Here is a 21,633-nt window from a genome sequence, read left to right on the forward strand (position 1 = left end):
AGCTCAGCGGGTCCCTCTCTGACTCCGCCTCCCCCCCCGGCGGGCGGAGCCTCACCTGCCGGGAGCTGCAGCCCCCGGTTCACCGTCATCCGGGGGCCCTCGCTGCGCCGCACGTCCATGGTGAACTGCAGCCGCCCCGAGTGGGTGTAGACGCCGTCGGTGAGGGTGAAGCCCACCTCGTCGGCGCCCCCGCCGGCCGCCTCCGGGGTGTAGACCAGCAGCCGGTCCAGCACGTCCTGGTAGGTGAAGGTGGAACCTTTGGCGAGGACGCGGCCGTTCTCCAGCGGCTGCGAGTAGAACTGCCGTCTGCGGAGCTTCCCTGAGGAACCGAGGCACGGATGAGGCGCTTGATGAGGTGTGTGTGTGTGTGTGTGTATGTGTGTGTGTGTGTGTGTGTGTGCGTGTGTGTGTGTGTGTGTGTGTGTGCCCATCGACTGGAGGAAGATGCAGTTTTTTCAAGCAGAACATTAAACGACTCTGTAGGAACTAATGAGAGTTTTTCCATTCTGCTGAGTTCCACCGCTTCAGTCTCAGCCGTGTTCAGATGGGATTCAGGCCTCAGTCCCGAGGCTTAATGAGACAGTTTGGCTCTGTAACAGAGTGTTGATATTTTACGGACAGTGGGGTAAAATCCCAGCCGGCTCGGGTCACCGGGGTCACCGTGTGCTCCGTCTGACGGCTGGAGGTCACTGGGTGCAGCTGGGGGGGGGGGGGGCTGAGGGGAACGCGAGCTGTGATCCTTATCCTGAACGTTTCATTCAGTTTAATGAGTTTAATGCTGACGTGTGTGTGTGTGTGTGTGTGTGTGTGTGTGTGTGTGTGTGTGTGTGTGCGAGCGCATTTTTCTATCCTTGTGGGGACCAAATGTCCCCAGAAGGATAGGAAAACCTACTCGATGTGCCTTGTGGGACCTTCTTCCGGTCCTAATGAGGGAAACAGTGTTTTCTTGACCATGTTGTTACTGAAAAAAGTCAAAGGTCAAAAACATTTCTTTAGGGTTAGGCTGTGTTGTGGTCTGGGTTAGGGTTAGGGTAAGGGTCAGGGTTAGGAGCTAGTAAATGCATTATGTCAATGAGTGTCCTCACAAGGATAGAAATACAAACCTGTGTGTGTGTGTGTGTGTGTGTGTGTGTGTGTGTGTGTGTGTGTGTGTGTGTGTGTGTGTGTGTGTGTGTGTGTGTGTGTGTGTGTGTGTTGCTGCTGTGCATCGGGTCATATTTCCCCCAGCGCTGACGCTGCTGCTGTTTGACAGCTGAACAGCGGCACACATTCAGATGGGCTCAGCTCATCTCACAATCCAACAATCAGATGTGTTCACTCATTGATCACTTTTCATAGTAACGCCGCAGACGGCATGCTGGGAGAGAGACGGTCTGATATGACCTGATGGCGGCGGAGAGGCTGAGTGTCTCACTGCCCGCAAAAATCCCAACAACTCAACCTTTGTGACCCAGATGTTCATTTTCCAGTGGGATCCAGTGATAGTTTTCAGATCTCGGTTCCTCACAGCCTTCCTGAACATCACTCCTTCAGCCGGTCCCATTCCGTCTCCATCAGACAGCACCGGGGCTTTTGGACCCACGCCCCCCCGTACACTGCGCCCTCGGCGGCCGTCTAGTTCGCCTATGCCTAGAACTGGCCCTGCTTATTGGTCACCGTTAATCACAGAAACACAAAGTCCCAACGACAGAAAGTGAAATGAACTCATGAGACGTGAGGTTGAGGTTCAGAGCCGACCGACTTCAAGTTTTCTCTAATGTTTCTTTTCTTTGAGCTAACTGCTGACCATAATCCTAATTCTGCCACTAATCAGGATTACTGTGATGAACACTGACAGCCCAGCAGAAAACACACTCCTGTTCTCATTTTCTGCCAGACTCCAGCTCCACGGGACGCCTTTGAAGGACAGCCAGTCAAAATTACACAAAATTACGCTCTTTAGGTTTTTAATGTAAAATCTGAAGCAGAAATTCTCTGTTTCACACAAAGCCAGAGCTGCTATTCCATTATAGAGAGAAGAGTAACTTCAGTTCACTGAGTAAAGAGTTGAACTCTAAAAGGAACAACCAGACAGAGAAATGAGATGTCGGCAAAAAGCCATGAGCTGAGAGGAGAGGAGGGGAGAGTCTAGAGGAGAGTCTGGAGTCTAGAGTCTGGAGGAGAGTCTGGAGGAGAGTCTAGAGGAGAGTCTAGAGGAGAGTCTAGAGGAGAGTCTGGAGGAGAGTCTGGAGTCTGGAGGAGAGTCTAGAGGAGAGAGTCTAGAGGAGAGTCTAGAGGAGAGAGTCTAGAGGAGAGTCTAGAGGAGAGTCTGGAGGAGAGTCTGGAGGAGAGTCTGGAGTCTGGAGGAGAGTCTAGAGGAGAGAGTCTAGAGGAGAGTCTAGAGGAGAGTCTGGAGGAGAGTCTGGAGGAGAGTCTGGAGTCTGGAGGAGAGTCTAGAGGAGAGAGTCTAGAGGAGAGTCTAGAGGAGAGAGTCTAGAGGAGAGTCTAGAGGAGAGTCTGGAGGAGAGTCTGGAGGAGAGTCTGGAGTCTGGAGGAGAGTCTAGAGGAGAGAGTCTAGAGGAGAGTCTAGAGTCTAGAGTCTAGAGGAGAGAGTCTAGAGGAGAGTCTAGAGGAGAGTCTGGAGGAGAGTCTGGAGTCTGGAGGAGAATCTAGAGGAGAGAGTCTAGAGGAGAGTCTAGAGGAGAGAGTCTAGAGGAGAGAGTCTAGAGGAGAGTCTAGAGGAGAGTCTAGAGGAGAGAGTCTAGAGGAGAGTCTGGAGGAGAGTCTAGAGGAGAGTCTAGAGGAGAGTCTGGAGTCTAGAGGAGAGTCTAGAGGAGAGAGTCTAGAGGAGAGTCTAGAGGAGAGTCTGGAGGAGAGTCTGGAGTCTAGAGGAGAGTCTAGAGGAGAGTCTGGAGGAGAGTCTAGAGGAGAGAGTCTAGAGGAGAGTCTAGAGGAGAGAGTCTAGAGGAGAGTCTGGAGGAGAGTCTGGAGGAGAGTCTAGAGGAGAGTCTAGAGTCTAGAGGAGAGTCTAGAGGAGAGTCTAGAGGAGAGTCTAGAGGAGAGTCTGGAGGAGAGTCTGGAGGAGAGTCTGGAGGAGAGTCTAGAGGAGAGTCTAGAGTCTAGAGGAGAGTCTAGAGGAGAGTCTAGAGGAGAGTCTAGAGGAGGGTGTTCTCCGGAGCTTCTGGTCTGCTCTGGATTGTCCAGCGAGCCGGTGTTCTGGATGTGACCGGGGTGTAGCGGTGCTCACCGTAGGAGGGGATCCTGACGACGGTGAAGAGGATCTCGTTCTCCGGAGTGTCCCTGTCCAGAACGCTCAGGGACGAGTTGGTGATGACCACCCCGGAGTTCTCCTCCACGTGGATGCTGCTGACCGCCACCACCGGCCGCCGGTCCTCTTCACTCTGCTGGAGAGCCGGGCAGGCGGCGGGTCACGGGTTTGATACCGGGGAGGCCCGCCGCCCGCCGCCTTGCTGAGTGTTACCTGGATGTGGATCTCCACGGTGAAGGCTTCGGTCCGGCTGGTCCCGTCGCTGACGTACAGGCTGAAGGCGTCCCGCTCCGCCGCCGGCCTCCGCCCGCCGTCCTGGACGTAGAAGATGTGGTTCGACGCCAGGTCCTCCAGGGAGAAGGGGGCGTCCGAGGTGACGAGCCGGGAGCCGCCCACTGAGCTGCCTGCAGGACCCGAGGGGAGAGCGCTTCAGGCGAAGCATTCATCCTGCTCTGCTGCCACTTCCACAAGCCCATCTCCATGAAGCCTGAGCTCAGAGGCTCGGCTCAGGCTGCGCTCAGCTTGGGCCAAAGCTTCTCACTCTGAAATCATCATTACTGGTTCGTCTAATTGAAGCTGGATCATATTTTCCCAGCATGCATTGCAGTCTCCAAGAAGGCCGGGTACTCTGCACTGCTGTTCGGCCCATAAGCCGAGACCACAGTGAGGCACCTGTCCCCGACCCGGAGGACCAGGGACCAGGGACCAGACCCTCTGGTTCACTGGGGAGAACTCCAACCCCCAGCTGTGGGGCTGTAAGCAGACCCTCACCAGCCCGCCGCCTCTCACCGCGGCAACGCCAGAGCAGTGGAGAGTCCAGCCCTTCTCCAGAGGAGGGTTCCAGAGCCCCGGCTGTGTGGAGGTGAGCCCGACTATATCTAGCCGGTACCGGTAGCCGGTATCTAGTCAACCTCCCTCACCAGCTCAGGCTCCTCCCCCCAACGAGGTGACATTCCATGGCCCTAGAGCCAGGCTCTGTGTCTCGGATCGGGTCACCGGACACCTTGCCTACGGTTTTCTCGGTGGGTGGTGGGTCCACCGGAGGCCAGACCCACGTCGCCCCTTCAGGCTGACCCCGGCCGGGCCCCGTGGGCAGAGGCCCGGCCACCAGGCGCTCGCCAGCGAGCCCCAACCCCAGACCTGGCTCCTGCGCCATACCAGGAAACGTAACGACCTTTGTTCTCCTGTCTCATCAGGGCTTTTGAACTGCTCCCCCTAGAAAGTCATGTTCCTGTAAAAATGCTTCACGTGGACATTTTCACGGGATCATCTGTCACTTTATATTTTGGATTCAGAGAGACCTCAGTCTGTCCCGGACGTTTGAAAATGGAGTCCCGGCTGCTCTCACCTCTCCCGGTGTTTTCTATGAAGCCGTATTTGGGGGGCGTGGCCAGCCACACCAGCAGGTCCTTGCTGGGCGTGTCCCCGTCCGACACCACGATGTGACTGGTGGACAGCTGCACCCGGCCTCCCTCCTGCACCTGCACGGGGCAGACGGACAGGAAGTGGTCTCTGCTCTGCTCCCAGGGGCTGACACACCCGGCGTCTGCAGCTCGGCTCAAACTGGACAGACGCTCACAGGTTCCTCTGCATGCCCCAGGTGTGTGTGTCCTGTGTGTGTGTGTGAGACCTTGATGCCGCCGTGCACGGCGACCGCCGGGGGCTGCCTGGGCGTGGTCGTGATGGTGATGGTGCACATCTGGTTGTTGAGGCGGTTGTTGTCTCCGTCGTCGACCACGAAGTGGAAGATGTCGGTGATGGGCCGACCCCCCGTCTCCACCGACGTGATGTACCTGGGGAGGGACGGGTCCGAATCAACACCCCCCCACGAGTCAACGAGAGTGACAGGAGGGAGCGGAGCTGCACTGATCCAGCCAGTGGATCAGGTCTGGTCCAGCCAGTGGATCAGGTCTGGTCCAGACTCCCAGCTCCGGTCAGTCGGAGTCAACAGAGAGAACCGGTTCCTGAAGAACCTGATCGGCAGGGAGCAGCGAACCGGATCAGCTTGTTTCTGCTAATGCGCCCTCCTCTGGATGCTCATAAACTTTTACTGCCGCTCCAGCGAGAAACGACCGAGTTAACGTCTGCAGCTCTGATGCTGATACTCTGCTTGTCGGAGCCTCTGAAGGCGCAGAGCAGGTTTGTTGAAGAGACTCGAGATGGAAACTGGAAACAGTCGAGGAACATTCCTGCTCCTACCTGACCCTCTGCCGGTTCACGTCCTCCATGCTGAAGGAGGAGTACTCCCTCAGCTCCTGGGGCTCCTGCGGCGCCCGGCTCAGGGTCAGGATGCCGTACATGGGCACCGACACCAGCTGGATCCGGATCTGCTCGTCTGGGGAGGCGTCGTCCTGGAGGGGGGGCAGGTGTGAGGCTCAGACCGTTTTACTGTGCATATAAAAGCTGACGATGCAGCAGGCCGACACGATAATTGATAACACACACACACACACACACACACGCACGCGCAGACTCACGGTGTATGCCAGGTGGGAGCGTCGGATGACCGTGCTGCTCTTCTCGCCCACCTCCAGAGAGAGCGTGGCGGCCGGGTCCCTCTGCGGACCGGCGCCCCCGGCGCCCAGAACCACCACCTGCACCACCGTGGTCGCCATGGAGATGCCGTCGCTGACGGAGAAGGTGATGGCGTCGTCCTGGGTGGAGAGGCCGGCGTGCCGGTACTGCAGCACGCCGCGGGTGACGTCTCCGAAGGTGAAGGTGTCTCCTGGACGAGGGAGAGAGCCGGACACGGTCACGGCTCGGCAGAGCGAGTGTGTGTGTGTGTGTGTGTGTGTGAGTATGTGTGTGAGTGTGTGAGTGTGTGAGTGTGTGAGTGTGTGTGTGAGTGTGTGAGTGTGTGAGTGTGTGAGTGTGTGAGTGTGTGTGTTCTCGTATTTCTATCCTTGTCGGGGCCAAATGTCCCCACAAGGATAGCAAAACGTGGAACGACGTGCCTTGTGGGGACCTTTTTCCGGTCCTAAGTAGGAGAAACAGTGTTTTCTTGACCATGTTGTTGTTACTGAAAAAAGTAAAAGTGCAAAAACATTTCTTTAGGGTTAGGCTTTGTTGTGGTGTGGGTTAGGGTTAGGGTAAGGGTCAGGGTTAGGGGCTAGACATGAATGGGAGTCAATGGACGGTCCCCACAAGGATAGAAATACAAGACTGAGCGTGTGTGTGTGTGTGTGTGTGTGTGTGTGTGTGTGTGTGATCCTACCGTTTGCCATGCGTCCGTCAGTCTTGCCGTCGGTCCTGATCAGCTCTCCGTGGATCGGAGCTTCAACCAGCTCAAACTCCAGCTCATCTGGAGCGGTGTCCGCATCACTGACGGCCAGCTGCTGGCCTCCTGCACACACACACGCACACACACACACACACACACACGGTCAGTGGCACTTGCCCCGGTCAGCAGCGCTTGCCCCGGTGGCTGATGGGAGTCTCACCGATGGGGCTGAGCCCCCCCAGGCTGACCTCCAGCAGGGGGTCCAGGACCTGGAAGACCGGCGGCTGCTGGTGGTTCGACAGCAGCAGGATGGCGAAGTCCAGCTCAGGGGTGGTGTGTTCTCCATCTGACACTGAGATGACACACACACACACACACACACACACACACACACACACACACACACACACAATCAGGGACCAGACGACTTGATAAACGACACCAACAAAGGAAAAGACCCCCACCTACTGAGGGAATCACTATGAGGTATTGTGTGGAGGGATAACGATGCAGACTGACACACACAGGAACAAGACGCTCACATTTAAATTAGCATCAACATTTCAAATCACACCCGGTGAGCAAAACCCAGGAACACGGCAGATCAGAGAAATGCTGTCAACTGCCAGTCTGTACAGGACTGAGCCAACACAGCCTCACAGGTCTTTATCCTCGGTACCTCAGACTGCAGTCGTCTGAGTAACACGAGACGTCAACAACAACAACAACAACAACAGAGGTCAGGGGGCACAGAAGAGAAGAGCAGCAACATCCGGGTTCTGGGTACGGGCTCCATCAGAGTCAGATCTACTGATGTTCTCCCCCAGCAGAGAAAATCAGTGTTTGATCAGCAGCAGTTAAAGAGTCGCTGCAGGTTTCACGTCTCAGAAAACTGTTCTGTACAAGCAGAGAAAAGACTCGTGATCCCTGCTTTTACACCACTCTGTCCATCCTGAGCAGGGCTGACGGGAGCTCACTGTGGGCCAGGACAGGGTCCATCCTGGACTAGATCTACCCTGGACTGGATCGAGTATCCATCCTGGACTAGATCTACCCTGGACTGGATCGAGTATCCATCCTGGACTAGATCTACCCTGGACTGGTTTTATTGAGGTAAAAATCACACCAAAACCTCACAACCAGATTCCACTGCATGGCAGGACAAACACACTGAATGGGGGCCGGCTGAGACTGATACAGGGACCGGATGGCAGCAGGAGACAGACGGAGGATGAGCTGGCAGCAGGAGACAGACGGAGGACGAGCTGGCAGAGGACGAGGCGGCAGGAGCTCCTACCTGTGAAGTAGACGCTGAGCGACTCGGGCAGACCTGCAGGAGACAAACCAGAAACCAGTTACAGCTGAGAGCAGAGAGCAGAGGACGACTGGCTGCAGCGTCCGTCCAACAGGACGTCCTCGGCAATGAAACCCATCTGGACCAGTGTGTGTCCCGGTGGAGCAGTGTGTGTCCCTGTGGAGCAGTGTGTGTCCCTGTGGAGCAGTGTGTGTCCCGGTGGAGCAGTGTGTGTCCCTGTGGAGCAGTGTGTGTCCCTGTGGAGTAGTGTGTGTCCCGGTGGACCAGTGTGTGTCCCTGTGGAGCAGTGTGTGTCCCAGTGGAGCAGTGTGTGTCCCTGTGGAGTAGTGTGTGTCCCGGTGGACCAGTGTGTGTCCCTGTGGAGCAGTGTGTGTCCTGGTGGAGCAGTGTGTGTCCCGGTGGAGCAGTGTGTGTCCCTGTGGAGCAGTGTGTGTCCCGGTGGAGCAGTGTGTGTCCCTGTGGAGCAGTGTGTGTCCCTGTGGAGTAGTGTGTGTCCCGGTGGACCAGTGTGTGTCCCTGTGGAGCAGTGTGTGTCCCAGTGGAGCAGTGTGTGTCCCGGTGGAGCAGTGTGTGTCCCAGTGGAGCAGTGTGTGTCCCGGTGGAGCAGTGTGTGTCCCTGTGGAGCAGTGTGTGTCCCGGTGGACCAGTGTGTGTCCCTGTGGAGCAGTGTGTGTCCCAGTGGAGCAGTGTGTGTCCCGGTGGAGCAGTGTGTGTCCCAGTGGAGCAGTGTGTGTCCCGGTGGAGCAGTGTGTGTCCCGGTGGAGCAGTGTGTGTCCCGGTGGAGCAGTGTGTGTCCCGGTGGAGCAGTGTGTGGTCAGAGCGGCCTCACCGGTGAAGGAGTACTGGTAGAGCTCCTGCAGGTGGGCGGGGGCCGGGGGGGGCCGGTACACCATGTTGCCCTGGTTGACGTCGGCCTGGGTGAAGTGTGTGGCGGGGGTGTGCGGCCGGGCCCGGTGTTCGATGGCTCCTGGACACACACACACACACACACACACACACACACAGCCGGTCAGCGTGCTGCAGCCCTCCGGCGGCTCCGGGCTCAGTGCCGGCTGCTGATTGGCCGGGCCGCTCACCTTGTCCCGCAGGCAGAGGCTTGGTGACGGTGTAGACCAGCTTCTCGCTGGGAGTCTCCGAGTCCAGGAAGGACAGCGCCGAGGGCGTGATCTCCGTCAGCCGGTCCTCCAGTGCCTGTCAGAGGACGGGAGCGGCGGAGCGGCGGAGCGGTCAGAGTGGTCAGCCGGTCCGGGCCGGTCTGGGCGGCGGCGGGGACGCCGTCTCTCACCGTGATCTGCAGGTCGCAGTCGGGGGCCAGCTGGGGGAATCCTGGGATCTGAGGCAGGACCCCGATGGTGAAGGTCTGGGCGTCGCTCTGCGTGGGCGGAGCCGCCTCTGGAGAGACCTGGAGGCAACACGCACACACACACACACACACACACACACACACACACACACGGTCAGAGATGAGTTCTGGGTGGAAGCTCGTTGTCCATTCAGGATCTAGACTCCGCCCCTTTCTGGACACAAACTGCGAGGACGTCCGGACTCCGGGCGTGGGAGTGTGTGTTCTGGAGCGTCGCTGCTGGAGGCGTTCAGACGGAGGAGTTCCAGCAGATCAGAGGAGACGGCCGGAGCCCGAGAGGCTGCTGCTCCCGCAGCACAGCCTGCTGGGAGCTTCTCCAGCTCTTCCTGCTGACTTCCAAACGACCTCCGTCTGATTCAACAGGAAGTGTGCAGACCTGCTGCAAAGACCACAGAGGTGTGAGCGTCTGCGTCCCTGATGTGCACGGAGCAGCCCGAGCCGCGTCCATCCTGGAAGCAGAGTAACTATCCTGCGGCTGCTCGCCGCCTCCGCTCTGCTGGCCGCCGGAGGAAAGACGGCTGAGCGAGTCGTGGTCGTGTGAGAAACTGCCGAGTCAGCAGGATTCGCTGGAGGCGCGCTGCTGGAAATGATTGATAAAGAAGTGGATTTTATTGAGTGTACTGGATTCTACAGAGTTTATAAATCCCACAGTACTTATTTAACTGAACGATGTGCATTGATAAGATTCACACCACGACATGAACACGATGCTCACAGCAGTTAACTGTCACAACAGTCTTTTAATGAAAGGATGAGAGGAGCTGATGGAGGCTCTGCTCCTCACACCAGGCTCCACCCTGCTCCCACAGCGCCAGGTGAGTGAGTGACTGCTGAACCAGGAGCAGTGTGTTCTGGGTGAACGGCTGAACAGCTCCGAGAGGGGAGAGGGAAACAGGAAGACAGCAGGACAGCTGGACAGCGGGACAGCAGGACAGCAGGACAGCAGGACAGCAGGACAGCAGGACAGCGGAGGAAACTACCACACACATCTGTCAGCAGCTGCTCCGGAGCGATCCGGAGGACTCCTCCCAGCGCCCACTGGCATCATGGGACAGTCAGCCTCTTTCAGTGAGGACATGCAGGTTCCCCCTGTGGTGTGACCGGACACACTGCAGACACACACTCTCACACACTCAGTGTGAAGGTAAAACGCTGCAGGGCCCGTTGCTTCGCCGTTAAAGACAGTTTTCAGTCCATAACGTAGAGCGACCATCAGCCCAGAGGCTGGGTTAAAGTCGCTGTGGAGGCTCCAGCATGGACACTTCCTGTGCAGGACTTCCTCCCTGCAGACACTCCCTGCTGACCACAGTCTCTTCATCCAGAATCAAACTCAAGAATTTATTTTTTCACCTTGTTGGATTTTCTTTCAAAATAAAGCTTCATGTCGACCAACTTCATATAACGCCTGGGTTAAAGACACAATTTTCAAACTGAAAAAAAGCCCCAGGACTAATTATGGGATAAACGGCTGAAAAACAAAACATTGTTCATCCGTCCCTACAGTAATTAATCATGATTAATGTGATTAACTCTGACAGTTTGATGCTTCAGCATCACTTTCCATGTGGTGCTTCTCACTGTTCCATCAGTCACCAAACCCTGCCTGACCCTGCCTGACCCTGCCTGACCCTGGCTGACCCTGCCTGACCCTGCCTGACCCTGGCTGACCCTGGCTGACCCTGCCTGACCCTGGCTGACCCTGGCTGACCCTGCCTGACCCTGGCTGACCCTGGCTGACCCTGCCTGACCCTGGCTGACCCTGGCTGACCCTGCCTGACCCTGGCTGACCCTGCCTGACCCTGGCTGACCCTGCCTGACCCTGCCTGACCCTGGCTGACCCTGCCTGACCCTGGCTGACCCTGCCTGACCCTGGCTGACCCTGCCTGACCCTGCCTGACCCTGCCTGACCCTGGCTCCAGTCCAGGTGGTATTAGCATTAGCATTAGCATTAGCATTAGCCTTAGCAGGAGGCCGGACAGGGCGCTCTGACCTGGAACAGGAAGGAGTCGCCGCCGCTGCCGGCTCCGAAGTGGCGGTACCAGACGGAGCCGTCGTTCACGTCCTGCTGGGTGAAGGAGGCCGTCGCCGTGAAGCCCGGGTCGTCGGCCGGGGGGGGGCGCCAGCCCTCCGGGGGGCCGTCGGCCGGCATGGACGCCAGCACCACCTCGCCTGGACACAGGAAGCAGAGCCGGTCACGATCTGGAGCCTCGGGCCGGGGGTCAGCGCCTCTGAAGACGGGTACCGTGTCGGGGCCGGCCCTCCGGGGTCAGGATGGTGTAGACCACCTGGTCCGGGCCCACTCCCCGGAACTCCGCCCGCAGGTACTTCTTATCCAGACGCACCGTCCCTCCCTGCCTCACCCAGGTCAGAGGCACCGGGGCGGCCCGGGGAGAGGCTCCAGCCTGGAACACAAAGACCTCAGGTCAAAGGTCACACAGTCACGCTTCCCCTGAAAACTACGACTGTTTCCTCACTGAGAGACACGACGAGACCCCCGGAGCAGCCGGAGCGCTTCAGACCCCAGAGAAGAACCGGACGGACCCTGAACCACTGCTCCTCTAGAGCCAGCCTTCAGGACTGTCCACACTGTCCCCAGTCCTCCTTACAGTCTCCATTGTTTAGTTTGTTCTGCCCAGTTGACCTCTGTCCTCTGGTCTGTCCTCGGTCCTCTGGTCTGTCCTCTGGTCTGTCCTCTGGTCTGTCCTCTGGTCTGTTCTCTGTCCTCTGGTGTGTCCTCTGTCCTCTGGTCTGTCCTCTGGTCTGTCCTCTGGTCTGTTCTCTGTCCTCTGGTGTGTCCTCTGTCCTCTGGTCTGTTCTCTGTCCTCTGTCCTCTGGTCTGTCCTCTGGTCTGTCCTTTGTCCTCTGGTCTGTCCTCTGTCCTCTGGTCTGTCCTCTGGTCTGTCCTCTGGTCTGTCCTCTGGTCTGTCCTCTGTCCTCTGGTCTGTCCTCTGGTCTGTCCTCTGTCCTCTGGTCCACTTTTCAGAAAGCGTGGACAGAGTCCTGGGAGCGCTCCGAGCCAGGAGGACTGAGGAGGACCGGTGACCTCTGACCCCACAGCACTGCTGGACGTGTTTCAACAGGATCACAGGTAAACACATGAAATAATGCATTCATTCATGAGGGGCTTTCAATACATTAACTTATTTTAATCACAGAGTCAGGGTTTTTCTCATCTTTTTTAAATTGAAACCTGTTGATGATGGAGACCCTGGACCCTGGACCCTGGACCCTGGACCCTGGACCCTGGACCCTGGACCCTGGACTCAGATGGTCTACACGCTGCTTCATTTTGAAAGGATTCCAAAAAGGAAATTCTTTATGTTGATTTGATTCCTAAGACTCCGTCCCTGCTCCACCCACATGAAATGGACTACACTTCTACAGCGCTTCTCTCCCTGCACTGACAGAGCCCGCCGCGCTTTACGCTGCAGGATCACATTCACCCATTCACACTCACATTCACACCAGTGGAGGCAGCTGCCAAGCAAGGCGCTCAGTCCGTCCACGGGGGGCGATGTAGGGTTCAGTGTCTTGCCCAAGGACACTTCAACATGCAGACAGGGGGAGACAGGAATCGAACTAACAACAACCCGACTGAGAGACGACTGCTCTCCCCACTGACCCACAGCCGCCCCTCGAAGCTAAACAGAAGACTGAAGTGGGAGGTCAGATTCTTATCTCTGGAAATGAAACTTCTGCATGAGTCAAAACGTGTGTTTTTCTACACCGAGAGTCCCAAACACACACTCCTGGAGTTCTAGGACCAGTGGGCGTGAAACCACGTCAGCAGCACTCTCCTGTGAGAATCAACACCAGAGCAATCCTTTAAAGCAGAATGTTGATTTGCAGCTTTTGTGCAGTTTGATCATGAAGACAGTGCAGTGTTCCCGTGTGAAGGATTACTGCTCTGCGGCTCTTTCCCTCAGCTGTGCTTGTCAAGAACATTTTATTCCACTTTTGTCATTATAGCAATCAGAACGGCCGAAAGTGTCACGTGACTGATTCAACAATGACAGAAAACGGCTCAATCCAGAAAAATGGGTCACATCAAACAACAAGCCTGTTAAAAAGCTTTGACCAAGCTCTGAAAACTAAATCTGACAAAAAAATATAAAGCTTGAAATGAGTGGAAAAAAATACAGCAGCTGAAATGATTAAAAACTGTTTAAAGGACTAAAATTGAACCTGGGACGGTTTAGAGACCACCAGGGGGAAGCACTGAGCTCCTCCTGGGCTCAGGAGAGACGTGCTGGGATGTCTTCAGTTCAGGCCCTGGTCCCCATCCTGTCCCCGTCCCCGTCCCGTCCCGTTCCTGTCCCGTCCCCATCCTGTCCCCAGCCCGTCCCCGTCCCTGTCCCCGTCCCGTCCCCGTCCCATCCCCCTACCTTCTGCCGGATGTGGACGTGGAGCAGCACGTTGCTGTAGCTGTGGCCGTCGTTGACCTGCAGCACCGCCCGGTCCTCGGCCCCCTGCGAGCCGTCGTGGACGTACTGGACCTGCTCTCGGGACAGCTCGTCCAGCTTGAAGCGGCTCAGCGCTCGGTCGCCGCCGGGGCGGGTCAGCCGGCCGTGCAGGGGCGGCTCCAGGACCATGACCAGGACGTCCGCCGGGTTGTCGGGGTCCTCGATCTGCAGGACGGACTTGGTGATGGGGGCGAGACCGCCACGGGCCTCCAGGAGCAGCGGGGCCAGGGTCACGACCCTGGGGGGCTGGAAACAAGAACAGAGAGGTTTAAAAACATTCAACATCACCAAACCCAGAGACGACAACCCAGACGGGGAAGAGCGGGAGCAGTCCTGGTGTGGGTCCGGCTGCTGCCCCCCCTCCCAGTGGAAAGCGTGCTGCAGCCCCCGCCCTGTCTGCAGACATCTCTGAGCTGTCGGACGAACCGCCGCCCAGAGGCTGCTACAGATAAACACCCCGTCGGAGTGTGTCGGAGTGTGTCGGAGTGTGTCGGAGTGTGTCGGCGGACCCTGTGAGTCGTGTTCAGACAGGCAGCCCAGCAGGAGCCACGGCTCAATCCCCCCTCCAGCAAAACAAAACAGAGACCAGCCCTGGATCACCCAGGTGGGGGCGACCTGAAGGTGGAGGAGAGGGGGGTCTGGAGCAGGGAGGCGGGTCCTCCTGCTGGTTTCCTCTTTCTTTGGTTGAAGACTTTTCAGAGGCGGAACCGGCAGGAGGAGAGTTCTGGCTTCACGCCTGAGGGAATCGAACCGGCCACAGCACTGCGGGTCCACTGAGGTCTGGGTTCTCCACATGCCTGCTGTCAGAGACAAACCTCAGAACCTGACCCTGTCCGAGCTCCAGATCCTGTGGAGGAGCGTCTGCACGTACGCTGATGATGTGGTCCTAAACGAGGGAGCAGCAGCGAAGCGCCGAGCCTCCGCCTCGCTAACCCGAGCCTCCGCCCCGCTAACCCGAGCCTCCGCCCCGCTAGCCCGGGCCTCCGCCCCGCTAGCCCGAGCCTCCGCCCCGCTAACCCGGGCCTCCGCCCCGCTAACCCGAGCCTCCGCCCCGCTAGCCCGAGCCTCCGCCCCGCTAGCCCGAGCCTCCGCCCCGCTAGCCCGGGCCTCCGCCCCGCTAGCCCGAGCCTCCGCCCCGCTAGCCCGGGCCTCCGCCCCGCTAGCCCGAGCCTCCGCCCCGCTAACCCGGGCCTCCGCCCCGCTAACCCGAGCCTCCGCCCCGCTAGCCCGAGCCTCCGCCCCGCTAACCCGAGCCTCCGCCCTGCTAGCCTGAGCCTCACTCTTCTCCGTATGAAGTCTTGCTCCAGGGCAGAAAGCTGCCTTGCTCAGGGACCCCTGAGAAAATAAATCCATGCTGGCTCCAACTCTCCCTGGCGCCTGTCGGCTTCTAACCTGACAGCTGTCATGTAAACATGCAGTCGGCTCGAGTTCGCTCCAGGAGCTGCAGGGGGCGGGGCTTAGCCAAAGGTCAGTCCTCCTTCATGGGTTGGACCCTGACTGCATGGTAAACTGGGTAAAAAGGAACCGATGAACACAGCCCTGGTGACTTCACTCTGCCTGAGGTCACGACCTTTGACCTGGTCGGGTGTGAGCAGGAAGTGAAGGCGGCCGTGCTCACCTGTGTGGACGCGGCCTGGACGTGGACGGTCTGCGGCTGAGAGGACAGCTGGGGGTCGGCGGCTCGCAGGACAAACTCGCCGGTCCTGCAGGAGACGGAACAGACGGAGGCTCAGGAACCAGGACCACCCAGGAACCTGAGCAGAGACCAGAGTCCTGGGCCGGACCGGCTCCGACCCGAGACCCCCCTCCGTCTCACAGGACACACATGACTCAGCATCAGGTCTCCGTGAAGCGCGCACACACACACACACACACACACACACACACACTTGGACTTCGTGGGAGCGCCGGTCTGACCTGCTCTGGTCTCTCCGGTGTCTGAAGCGGACCCGGCCGAGGACCAGGTCCTCCCAGGAGAAGGAGTGGTCCCTGCTCAGCTCCTCCTCCGCCCCCCCTCCGGCCAGCAGCAGCGCTCCGTTGCTCGGACCCCGATCCAGCAGGAAGACCAGCCGGTCTGACGGGGAGTCCGCGTCCTGGACCTGCAGCAGGGCCGGCAGCAGCGGGGCCGAACCCCCCAGGGGAACCCGCAGGGCCCCCCGGACCCGCAGCACCGGGGCCTGGCTGTTGGCTGAGGGGGGACACAACACACACAGGAGAGCTGAACACACACACACACACACACACACACACACTCAGTGGAGAGCATCTCCACTGAGGAGGAGACGGTGTTAATATGAAGCAAATGTCTGTGGGCGAGCAGCAGTGGGGGAAGGAAGACGGCGATGTGCCGTTTCAGTGGTTGAGCCCTGAGTGGAGGCCTGGAGGCTCAGAATGTGAACACACTCCTGCTCCGCTCCGCCGTGCCGCTCGTCCCGTCACTCGTCTCCAGCCAGCGGTCCAGCCGTGTGACGGACAGACAGGCCCGGATCTGAGGGGTGTGTCCACGTCCGTGGGCCCTGGACACAGTCTGGGTCTGTGCTGTGTCTCTGAGCGTCTCCGTCCAGCCGGCAGCGAGGAGCGGCTGGAGCTCTGAGCCACAGCCGGGTCTCCGCCTCCTGTTGTCCACTCAGGATGAACCAGCGTCCGCTTTTGGACTGAGGCTGAACTTCAAGTCTTTCCAGCTTCAAATCACCTTTTTCTAAATGCATCGACTTTCCTGCCGCCGGGCCAACCGACAGTAATCTCTCACTTTGAACACAGGCAGCTCATGCAGAGGAAAAGACTACAGAGAGCTGCTGAAGGTGGTGAAACATGAGGAGCAGCAGGACTGAGGACCTGCTGGAGCTGTCGGCGAGGAAACGTTGCTGAAGTCTGATCAGGCTCCAGAACCGCCGACTGAACTCAAGGTGAATGTTGGGACTGGAGGGAGCGCGTACCGTGGCAGGTCCTGGTCCTCGGCTCGGCGTAGAACCCCGGTCCACAGTCGGGGGTGCAGTATCCGTCCAGCAGGAGGGCGGGGGCCCGACACGCCGAGCAGCGTCCGTCCCCGTCACACACAGCGCAGTCTGTGGAGCAGGCTGGAGAGCAGGAGGCGTCAGGAGGAGCGGCGCCGGGTTCACGCCCTGGAGGGGGGGGGGGGGGGGGGGGGCTCACCTCTGCAGAGTCTGGAGGACGCATCCAGGAAGAAGCCCCGCCCACAGTCCAGCACACACTGTCCCTGCAGCACGGCGTGCGGCTCCTGGCACTCCAGGCACTGCCCGGGACCCCGGCAGCGCCGGCAGCCGGCGTCACATCCTGACACACACACACACACACACACACACACACACACACACACACACACACACACACACACACACACCACAGCAGGACATGAAGACACGGTGAGTCTGGAGCGGAGGTGTAGGACTGGAGGACACGTCCAGGAACGTCCTCCAGCCTCCGCCCTCAGCTTCACCAGCTCAGCTGTTTTCTTTATCCTGCTGCCTGAAACAGCCGCCAGCTGGACAGAACATGACTGACGTTCTTAACGTTCCACGCCGTGTTCTCCGTCACTGAGCCGTCTCTCCGCTGGCATCACGCTGCTGTTTCAGCGACAGAGTGAACGATCTGAAGAGATTTGAATCATTTAATGGGAATTCTAACATGACCGAGGTCAGCTGGTCCATCTGAGGGCACCGTGGCCTCCAGGGGGCGCCAACAAGAAAAACGGGAGAAAAAAAATTCACCTTCAATGTAATCATATCAAAACTCTCTATGACTATGAACTCTGAAAATAGAAAGTCTCACATAAAACAACGTCTGGTTAAAATTAGTACAGATGATAAAACCAACGTGAGGATGAAGGACCAGGACGGACACAGCGGTCAACATGAGTATTTGACCAGACTCCCAGCCAAAGGGTGAAAACCCAGGATAATCCAGCTCATTCTCTCTAAACAGCACCACGGTTTGAAGTGCTTCAGTTTTAAATGTTTCCAAAATGAGATGAAAAACTGGCAGACTGGACTAATCAAACCACTTCTCAAATAAAATGCCTTCCTCCACGGAGCTGTTTAGTGAGTGTGTGTGTGTGTGTGTGTGTGTGTGTGTGTGTGTGTGTGTTCAGCGCTGTGGAGGATGTTCAGGAAGGAGCTCTGCTCCGTCCCCACGGCTGCCGCTGGCAGAGCTACAGGATCACCTGAAACCAGACTCATGAAGACCCTCAGAGGAACTACGATGGGAAAAGGAAGTGCAGACGTGAGTGGGCGGTTCTGACCGAGGCATCGGTCCCCGTCCTGGTAGAACCCCGGAGAGCAGCCCGGAGAACACACTCCGTCCTGCAGCACGTATCCCTCCATGCACTGCAGGCAGTCGGAGCGCAGCGGCCCGCGGCAGGCGTTACAGCTCCAGTCACACTCTGAGAGAGAGAGGGAGGGAGGGAGGGAGAGAGAGGGAGGGAGAGGGAGGGAGGGAGAGAGAGGGAGGGAGAGAGAGGGAGGGAGAGAGGGAGAGAGGGAGGGAGGGAGAGAGAGAGGGAGAGAGAGAGAGGGAGGGAGAGAGGGAGAGAGAGAGGGAGAGAGAGAGAGGGAGGGAGAGAGGGAGAGAGAGGGAGGGAGAGAGAGAGAGAGAGGTAGGGAGGGAGAGAGGGAGAGAGAGAGGGAGGTAGAGAGGGAGAGAGAGAGAGAGAGAGAGAGAGAGAGAGAGAGGGAGAGTCTTTACACTCGTCACCTGATCTAATGTTTCTGTCTGAAAACCACCAAGAAAGCCTCCAGTTTGACTCTCCACACAGGTTCTACTGAAAGACGTGATTCGGGCACACACACACACACACACACACACACACACACACACACACACACCCACACACACTCTCCAGGAGCTGCTTTCTACTGTGGTCCAGTGAGGGTTCTGCCAGGTCTAACAGTAGAACCCAGCGATAACGCGCCGGCTGTCGTTGATGCTCCGGTGGTCAGGTAACCCCCTCATCAACGCCCGCTCCGTCAGAGTTTGGAGGTGGAGGCTGATATTAAAACGATCCTCATTAGTAAAAGACAGGCGGAAAGAGCAAACACATGGAGCGAGGGCTGAATACAGATGAACTGAATGAAACGAGAGCAGCTTCAGGAGGCAGCGGAGCAGCAGAGCATTCTGGGTCATCAGCTCAGGACTGCAGCAGCAGGACCGGCAGCCTCTCAACCCTTCATGACTGGAATCGCAGCTTTTACATCTGAGCCCAACAAATGAAAGGAACCACGTCTGGTTGTATCTCTGAACGGTCGTGGTTACAGAATGAAACTGAAGCTCCACCTCCTCACCTGCACCTGGTGCTTCCTGCTGCTCCTGCAGCGGCGGAGCAGGACTCTGAACGTCGACGCCCTCTGCCATGACTCAACCTCACTCCTTTTGCTTTTATCGTCCAGACTTGAGCTTCATCCTGATTACCGGCTGATGAATCAACATGTGCTGCAGAAGGAGCTGAGTGAGGACTTCAGATTCAGACTCCTTCACCAAATGGTCCACACACAGCTGGGTGTAGTATGGAGTAAAATGCACACACTGCTCACAATCTGCATATCTGCTCCTGCGGTTCATTACCTGATTGATGGAGCTCATAAAGTCGGGGTAGCACGCCGCACTACACGCAAGATGAATGGATTAATATATGAGCATGATAGAGAGCAGAGTGCACGTTCTCATTGTTAATCCAGAGTTTCTGCTCTGGCTGCACTGCTGCATTCTGGGTCAGGAGGTCTGGTTAGGATTGGGTACCGGTACTTTTATAGGTACCGACTGAATTCTGCCGGTAGGACTGCGTATCGACTGACGTAAAATCAAACGGTACCATGTTCTGGTACCGGAACACATCCATGAGGAGTACAGGAGTAGGGAATTTTCCATACTGGACCTGAACACAGCATTGCACGCCCAGTGGCTAGCATGTCGACACAGCAGGTGAGACTACAAAGTGCTCCAAAGTACAGCGCCACTTTTCAAAATCTGATGGAAACTACGCTCGCTGCGGCGGGAATACTTCTAACCTGAAGAAGCTCCTGGTGAGGAACCAGGTTTTTATCAAGGCTGAGGAGAGACCAGCTTCAGGTCTGCATTCAGCATCGTCAGCATGATCGCACCCAATTAGCGACTTGTCTGCAGCCTCCAACAAATAAACATTTATCACCACATGAACACACAGAAGTACCAAAACATGGTCCCTTTGAGAACCGGTACCAAATCCCAGGTACCGGGTGTTGGTACCAGACCAGTTCAAAGGTGAACGGTACCATCCCTGAGTCTGGTGGTTTAGTGGTGGTGCTGGAGGTGGTCAAGTGGTCTGGCTGTCTGATAGCCTGGTAGTCTGCTGGTCTGGTGGTCTGATGGTCTGGTGGTCCAGTAGTCTGGTGGTCTTGTGGTCTGGTGGTCTGGTCTGGTCTGGTGGTCTGGTGGTCTTGTGGTCTGGTGGTCTGGTAATCTGGTGGTCTGGTGGTCTGGTAATCTGGTCTGGTAATCTGGTCTGGTCTGGTGGTCTGGTGGTCTTGTGGTTTGGTGGTCTGGTGGTCTGGTAGTCTGGTGGTCTTGTGGTCTTGTGGTCTGGTGGTCTGGTGGTCTGGTAGTCTGGTGGTCTTGTGGTCTGGTGGTCTGGTGGTCTGGTGGACTGGTAGTCTGGTGGTCTGGTGGTCTGGTGGTCTGGTGGTCTGGTGGTCTGGTAGTCTGGTAGTCTGGTGGTCTGGTGGTCTTGTGGTCTGGTGGTCTGGTGGTCTGGTAATCTGGTGGTCTGGTGGTCTGGTAATCTGGTGGTCTGGTGGTCTGGTAGTCTGGTAGTCTGGTAGTCTGGTGGTCTTGTGGTCTGGTGGTCTGGTGGTCTGGTAATCTGGTGGTCTGGTGGTCTGGTGGTCTGGTAATCTGGTGGTCTGGTGGTCTGGTGGTCTGGTAATCTGGTGGTCTGGTGGTCTGGTGGTCTGGTAATCTGGTGGTCTGGTGGTCTGGTAATCTGGTGGTCTGGTGGTCTGGTAGTCTGGTAGTCTGGTGGTCTTGTGGTCTGGTGGTCTGGTGGTCTGGTAATCTGGTGGTCTGGTGGTCTGGTGGTCTGGTAATCTGGTGGTCTGGTGGTCTGGTGGTCTGGTAATCTGGTGGTCTGGTGGTCTGGTGGTCTGGTAATCTGGTGGTCTGGTGGTCTGGTAATCTGGCAGTCTGGTGGTCCAGGAGTCTGGTGGTCTGCTAGTCTAGTGGTCTTGTGGTCTGGTGGTCTGGTCTGGTGGTCTGGTAGCCTGGTGGTCTTGTGGTTTGATGGTCTGGTGGTCTGGTAGTCTGGTAGTCTTGTGGTCTGGTGGTCTGGTGGCCTGGTAATCTGGCAGTCTGGTGGTCCAGTAGTCTGGTGGTCCAGTAGCCTGGTGGTCTTGTGGCCTGGTGGTCTGGTCTGGTGGTCTGGTCTGGTGGTCTGGCCTGGTGGTCTAGTCTGGTGGTCTGGTCTGGTGGTATGGTCTGGTGGTCTGGTCCCCGTACCTCTGCAGGAGCGCGTGGTGGTGTTGAGGTAGTACTGATGGGCGCAGCTGTCGTACTGACACTCTCCGAACAGCAGCACCTTGGCCGGGTCTCGACAGGACAGGCAGACCGAGGCCGAGTCGCAGGTCAGGCACTGGAGGTCGCACGCTGGAGGAAACACAGGAGCTGCAGGTCAGCCGGTGTCCTGGGGGGGGGGGGGGCTCACCCCTCCCTGCCTTCATGAACACTGAACAGACGTGTCGACGGCACGACTCCACAGTTCCTGGCTGTCTGCTATACCAGTCTTCTACAACCCTCTGACGGTACTGACAGAAAGACTGTCCTGTCAGGGGGGGGCCTGTCCAGCCTGGTCTGCTCTCACTCCGGCTCCCTGCTGTTCGCTCTGCTCGTCTTCCGGCCCTCAGGTTAGATCCCAGCTCTTCCTCACTGTGGCAGAACTCATTCAGTGGGATCAATAAGCGTTCCTCTGGTCTTCCCTCACCTGTTCCCTACATGACTCAGCCTCCTCCTGGGTTCATGAGGGGCATCGAGAGGTTCTGTCTT

General features: G+C 57.6%; 1 protein-coding gene across 1 annotated transcript in view; it reads right to left on the reverse strand.

The window, feature by feature from the left end:
• Positions 1-21,633, reverse strand: part of fras1 (Fraser extracellular matrix complex subunit 1) — a 45,578-nt gene that overhangs the window by 15,088 nt on the left and 8,857 nt on the right. Inside the window, exons 2-23 of the mRNA XM_030104122.1 lie at positions 21,091-21,237; positions 17,867-18,007; positions 16,762-16,902; positions 16,545-16,685; positions 15,526-15,796; positions 15,227-15,311; positions 13,531-13,854; positions 11,388-11,547; positions 11,136-11,314; positions 9,068-9,184; positions 8,859-8,973; positions 8,612-8,749; positions 7,765-7,797; positions 6,688-6,819; positions 6,462-6,590; positions 5,725-5,972; positions 5,447-5,598; positions 4,878-5,040; positions 4,596-4,728; positions 3,461-3,651; positions 3,227-3,383; positions 56-319 (exon numbers count right to left, since the gene is read on the reverse strand). Coding sequence (XP_029959982.1) covers positions 56-319; positions 3,227-3,383; positions 3,461-3,651; positions 4,596-4,728; positions 4,878-5,040; positions 5,447-5,598; positions 5,725-5,972; positions 6,462-6,590; positions 6,688-6,819; positions 7,765-7,797; positions 8,612-8,749; positions 8,859-8,973; positions 9,068-9,184; positions 11,136-11,314; positions 11,388-11,547; positions 13,531-13,854; positions 15,227-15,311; positions 15,526-15,796; positions 16,545-16,685; positions 16,762-16,902; positions 17,867-18,007; positions 21,091-21,237 — 3,561 coding nt within the window. The remainder of the gene's footprint in view (positions 1-55; positions 320-3,226; positions 3,384-3,460; positions 3,652-4,595; positions 4,729-4,877; positions 5,041-5,446; positions 5,599-5,724; positions 5,973-6,461; positions 6,591-6,687; positions 6,820-7,764; positions 7,798-8,611; positions 8,750-8,858; positions 8,974-9,067; positions 9,185-11,135; positions 11,315-11,387; positions 11,548-13,530; positions 13,855-15,226; positions 15,312-15,525; positions 15,797-16,544; positions 16,686-16,761; positions 16,903-17,866; positions 18,008-21,090; positions 21,238-21,633) is intronic.

This window comes from Salarias fasciatus, chromosome 12 (genome assembly GCF_902148845.1).
Source record: "Salarias fasciatus chromosome 12, fSalaFa1.1, whole genome shotgun sequence".
Lineage (NCBI taxonomy): Eukaryota > Metazoa > Chordata > Actinopteri > Blenniiformes > Blenniidae > Salarias > Salarias fasciatus.